This window comes from Etheostoma cragini, chromosome 9, assembly GCF_013103735.1.
Source record: "Etheostoma cragini isolate CJK2018 chromosome 9, CSU_Ecrag_1.0, whole genome shotgun sequence".
Classification (NCBI taxonomy): Eukaryota; Metazoa; Chordata; class Actinopteri; order Perciformes; family Percidae; genus Etheostoma; species Etheostoma cragini.
The window spans coordinates 16,481,456-16,487,007 of NC_048415.1; the positions used below are offsets into that span (position 1 = coordinate 16,481,456).

A 5,552-nucleotide genomic window follows, 5' to 3' on the forward strand; every position below is an offset into this window, starting at 1 on the left:
GTTTACATGCAGATTAATATTCTTATGATATAATATATCTTACATGGGGACATTTGTCTGTGTTGAGGATACTTTAACTTTTAATACTTTAAGTACATTTTCCTGATGAGTTACTCATTTTTACTCAACTAGCATTGTGAACAGGCTTTTACTTGTGTCAGAGTATTTGTGCAATGTGGTATTAGTACTTTTACTTAAGTAAAGGATCTGAGTACTTCCTCATCTACTTGAAGTCAAGTAGACCCTTATTGGACAGTTTGTTTCATTAAACCTCATCCTGTTGTAATAATGCTGTTGAAATAATCTGTCTGACAGCCAAATGCAAATATCCTCAAGCATTGTAATGTAGGCTACATGAATACACACAATTAGTCCTAGTTTGTACTCTGTTTTTTTAATTAAGACACTATTTCCATTTCACATGGGGCTACTCCATGCATTAACAAGTAACTGTTAGTTGACTTTGCACTTCTCTCACAACAGGCTCAGATCTCAGCAGCCTTCAGTTTGTCCCTGACGTGTACTGACAGCCATTCGTGTTAGAATGTGGTCATCATGACTTTTAGCAACAGCAGAGGGCGCTTCAACCCCACAAACTGTCATGATGAGAACCCTCCCCACTCGGCTCGTTAGAATCACCAACCCACTGAACCTCAGGAAACGTGAGGAGCCTGAAATATACAGCGCACCTCTGGTATTAAATGTAGCCTAACTAATTCGATCAAATCGATCAAATCATGCATTTTCGGACAAATGTAATAGCAAAATGAATGATGTGCAAGTACGCTGTGGAAAGGGGCTGTAGATAAAAGGAGGCTTGTACTTTTACACATTCATACAGATTACAAAAAATACATATTTTGATATGTGTACATATTTTTTTGTAATCGGTTATTTATTGATATTAGATCTTTCCAAAACTGTTGGCTATGAACAAACCCGTCTATAGACAGAAACATATAACAGGCATGGGTTGTGGAAGGCAGTGTGAGAGGTCAAATTAATAAGTAAATAAAAGGTGGAAAGTGTTTTCATCCCATGGCTCCAAAAACCGGTGAATCCAATAGAAATTATATATATATATATATATTTATAATTTTTTTATTTTTTGTGTGACGGGCAGGTCAGACGAAAGGACACACGGCTCAGTCAGGGCGAACTGTAGATTATATTTAACAAGCTGCATGCTTGACCTGCACTTGATTCCTCAGTGGAACAGTCTTTTCTTTCAATAAAGAACATTAAGGCAGACTTACAAAGGCAAAGAAAACAATAGACTACAGATATATTGTTTTCGAGATGAGTTGTTACCTAATGAGCGTAAAAACTATGACAATCTGCTGTTAGTTCTCTAAGATGAATAGAGGACTGATATAACTGATACATGGCTGATAGAAATTCTTTACAATAACTGGGTGCTTCTGCAGCGTAATGAAGCGGAGTGTCCGCCCTGCACACATAACAGACACATCACACATTGTCATCTGCTGCTGGCCTTTCACTCCTGACGAGGACACAGTGGCGCGGGGGGCAGCTGACTGTGCCCCTGTGTACCTCCTGGGTGAATTATGCAGAAAATGCAGATGGATAGTGTTGGGACTTCTCGACAAGGAAAACACAAAACCCGTGAGAAGTGATCAGGGAATTAGGCGACCGGCCAAAACCTTTGAGGGGGGGGATTCAATACGGCCCAAATCAGCCGATTTAGAAGGGGACACAATAAAGAGCTCCGTTTGCATGTAAGCTGTTTATTTAACACCGTCAATACAAACTGATGTAACAGATCAAAAGTCTCAGGTCAGACCAAACATGTAAAATAATAATTTTGAATGCCAAGGGACTATAATGGTAATAGACCTAAAGTGACATCTTAATATTTATTATCAAATTGTTTTTTATTTGTCAGAATATAGGCGCAAATTGTAGCCTGTCATTTCTGAATTTAACAAATTGCCTATTAAAAGGAACGGAAATCCAATTGACTAATAATAATAAAATAAATATCTATAATATGTTTAATAACCATAGACGAATGCACCGTTGACTATTTGCATATGAACTTTTACATGCAGGCCTGTCTGGACGTTACACGATTTTCTTTTAGGATTTGCCCTTCCTCTTACTCATTATCTTTTTCTTTGATGACCATTCTGATGAAAACATTTTTCAGACATTTGTATAACTTGGCTACTTATAACCATAGTATAAGCACATTGGAGATTTGTTTTGATTTAAAAAAAATGCATTTTGATTATTGTCCGATTATGAATACATGCCCTTTTCTTGTGAATGTAGCCTATTTTATAAAGATTGTAATCATCACAGCAACACACCATCCTCCTCTCGCCTTACATTGCAAAACCATCCATTGAATTCCATTTAAATAAAATCGCATGCTGAATGATTCAATGAGACATTTCGTTGTTTTCAGCATTTTTTAATCCATTTTAATTTTTCCCTAATAAATTGTCACTATAGAAGGCCTATTGATAGTGCAGAGAATGATGGAGAACTCCAAATAGGCTAAAAGAGCTGAATGAAAATATTTAAGTATATTAAAAATAAGTAGGCCTACATATGTATATTGAAAAAACTGATATTACCATCATAAAAGCTGTTACATGTTATGGTTAGTTCTTTGTTTTTGTTTTAAACGAAATATGTTTTGAAGATTAAAGAGCAGATCCAAATTGGCTTGTAATTTCGTCCAGTTCCTGGTAACAGTGACTCAAATACCACGTGACCAGCGTGTTTCTATAAATACCTTTTGAGGAGGATAGTGTGACAGTCTGGCTGGATACCTACCCAACCCTGCGCGTAAAAAGATATTTTGGAAAGATACTTGGATATCCCAAAAAATGAGCTACACCATAAACTGAGCACAGACGGAAACAATCGCATCTCAAGAAAACACAAGTCCAGATTGGCGCAAGATCGATCACCTTTGACAGTTTTTTTTAACGCCTAAAAACCGGACGTTTTCTGCTCGATGACAACCTCGCACGGCCCTGCTTGACCCGCCTCAGACGACCAGGACTCGCCGAATCCACAGGTCAAATAGTTATTTATCTTTTCAATAGATTCTAGCTATGTGTGCATTCAGTAGTTGGAGATAAAACTGCAGCAAAGTCTGGTGTGGTTGTGAGGGGGAGAGGGAGAGTGTGTGCTCTCGCTCAGTAGCCTTACCGGACTAGAAGAGGAGGAACTCTGGGAGAGAGGGGGAAGAGAAGCGGCGTCTCCGAGGATGACTTTAGGGACGGATATGTCCGACAGCTCTGCATTGTCCGAAGATGTGGACATCGATGTGGTTGGGGGTGACATATCCGTTGGAAAGGATGGGAAGTACATTCACCACGACTTTAACTTGGACAATGACTCGGACGATAATTACTCCCAGAACGCCGCGGAGAGGGGTTCCTCTCCCGGGCTCAGCAGCTCCGACTGCCCGTCAGACCAGATAGGGTCCACCGCAGAGGTCGGGACCGTGATCGGGGAGAAATCCAGAAAAAATGCTCTTGTGAAGCCACCGTACTCTTACATCGCTCTGATCACCATGTCCATCCTGCAGAGCCCCAAGAAACGTCTCACTCTCAGTGAGATCTGCGAGTTCATCAGCAACAGATTCCCTTACTACCGGGAGAAATTCCCCGCGTGGCAAAACTCTATTCGCCACAATCTTTCCTTAAACGACTGCTTCGTGAAAATCCCACGAGAGCCTGGGAACCCCGGAAAGGGCAACTACTGGACCCTCGACCCGGATTCCGCAGACATGTTCGACAACGGGAGCTTCTTGCGCAGGAGGAAGCGCTTCAAGAGGCACCAAACTAATGAAATCCTCAGGGAGTCTGGTGGCTTTCTACCCGGGTTTGGATACGGCCCGTATGGATACAACTATGGACTTCAGCTGCAGAACTTCCACGCAGCCCACAACCCGTATCACCCACACCACACAGGTGGTTCATTCCCATTCCCTAACTCCCCTTGCACCTTGCCCTCATCAGCCTCCATATTTCCTGCGCCGCACCACCTTCCCTCCCTTTTAGGGGCCGATTTACGAAAGCCTTTTTACCCTCAACTAAGCCCGTCTCTGCCGCCTCTCAAGACGGACTCCAGCACCCCGAGTCGGCCTTCGTTCTCCATTGACAATATCATTGGTGCGGCCAACTCCACCGCTTCTTCCTACAGCGCGCAGCCGGGCAGCCAGGCTCAGATCCTGGCGATACTGACCCCAGCACTGGCCTCTGCTTCCAATCATATGAACCTATCACAGGATGGCATATTACAACCAGGCCCACAGGGCCAGACTTTTTCCAGCAAAACCCCGAATATAAACACTTGTCCTTTCTAAAAAAAAAAAAAAAAACATTTAAAAAAAGGAAAGAAAAAAAGCAAGAAAGCAAGAAAGAAATCTTATATTAAAATAGCCAACTGTGGCGTCGTCCTATGTGAAGGTAGGCTGCGCATTCTCTGCGAACTAAGAGTGTTCTGGCTCTCCAGATTCCCTAACAATGTAAGAGGAGACAAAGGTTTATTTATGGTTTGTAAATATGTGTATACTATTGAGAGACAGAAGCAAGAGAAACTCGTAGAAGGATCTTTTAAAAACAATGCTGACCTGCAATCTGGCATGGGGCCTCCATTTGTCAATGGGAGAAAAAGCTCCTTTACCTTAAGTTAAAATGTGTCACCCATGGCTACGGGGATTTTTTCCGACTTTTTAAAATATAATTACAAATTTTATCATGATTTTTTATTGTTTTTCTTTTGTGCATCGTGAGATAATGGCACTGTTGTTGTTGAAATAGGCTGACAGACGGCAAACTCAGGTTTTACTTAGAAAGCACATGGAGACAAAGGGGGGTTTGTGACACACACATAACCATTTCCCACTATCACTCCTTCCTCCCCCGAGGCTCCTCTACATGGTGAATTGTGACAATATCATTTCACATCCTTGGTGGACCCGTAGCTATGCTATGTGGCTTTGGTATAAAAGAGCGCATTACCTCTCTCAACCTTTTAATTGTTGTTCGTTCCTATCTATTTCACAATTTACTCTGTAGTAACAAACAGTATGTCATGTGTTGCCAATAGACAGAGACACCTAAATGTCCATAGGTCATTTTTTGTTGTTGTAATGACAAGAATAATAAATGTTTGTGAATTTGAAAAAAACAAAAACAAATCGTTAATTTCTTTTATTGCATGGGAAGTTGATGGCTCAGCGTTTACAAAAGAAGGGTCTATAAAATAAGCTAATTGGATGACTTTAATTAAATTAAATGTATATGCTGCTTTTGCACCAAAACAAAATATAACTTACAAATGAAAGTTTTCTTTTTTTCTGATTTTTAAATCTAGTTTTATTTGTTTCCTTTTATTAGGCTATTATTATGTGTTTTAAGTCAGCAAAAGAAGATTATAATAATTCATTTTTTTTGGCTGTGTGTATCTAATTGCTCATTCAGGTAGCATTTTAATATGCATTCTTGTTCTTATCATTCAGCTTCTAAATATAGCCAAATTAATTCGTGTGTAGACACTCACCAATG

General features: G+C 40.3%; 1 protein-coding gene across 1 annotated transcript; it reads left to right on the forward strand.

Moving 5' to 3' along the window:
• Window positions 1-2,780: 2,780 nt before the first annotated feature.
• Window positions 2,781-4,599, forward strand: foxd2 (forkhead box D2). The gene has a single exon (XM_034882348.1). The coding sequence runs from the start codon at window positions 3,245-3,247 to the stop codon at window positions 4,346-4,348; it is 1,104 nt and encodes a 367-aa protein (XP_034738239.1). The 5' UTR covers window positions 2,781-3,244; the 3' UTR covers window positions 4,349-4,599.
• The last annotated feature ends 953 nt before the right edge of the window (window positions 4,600-5,552 follow it).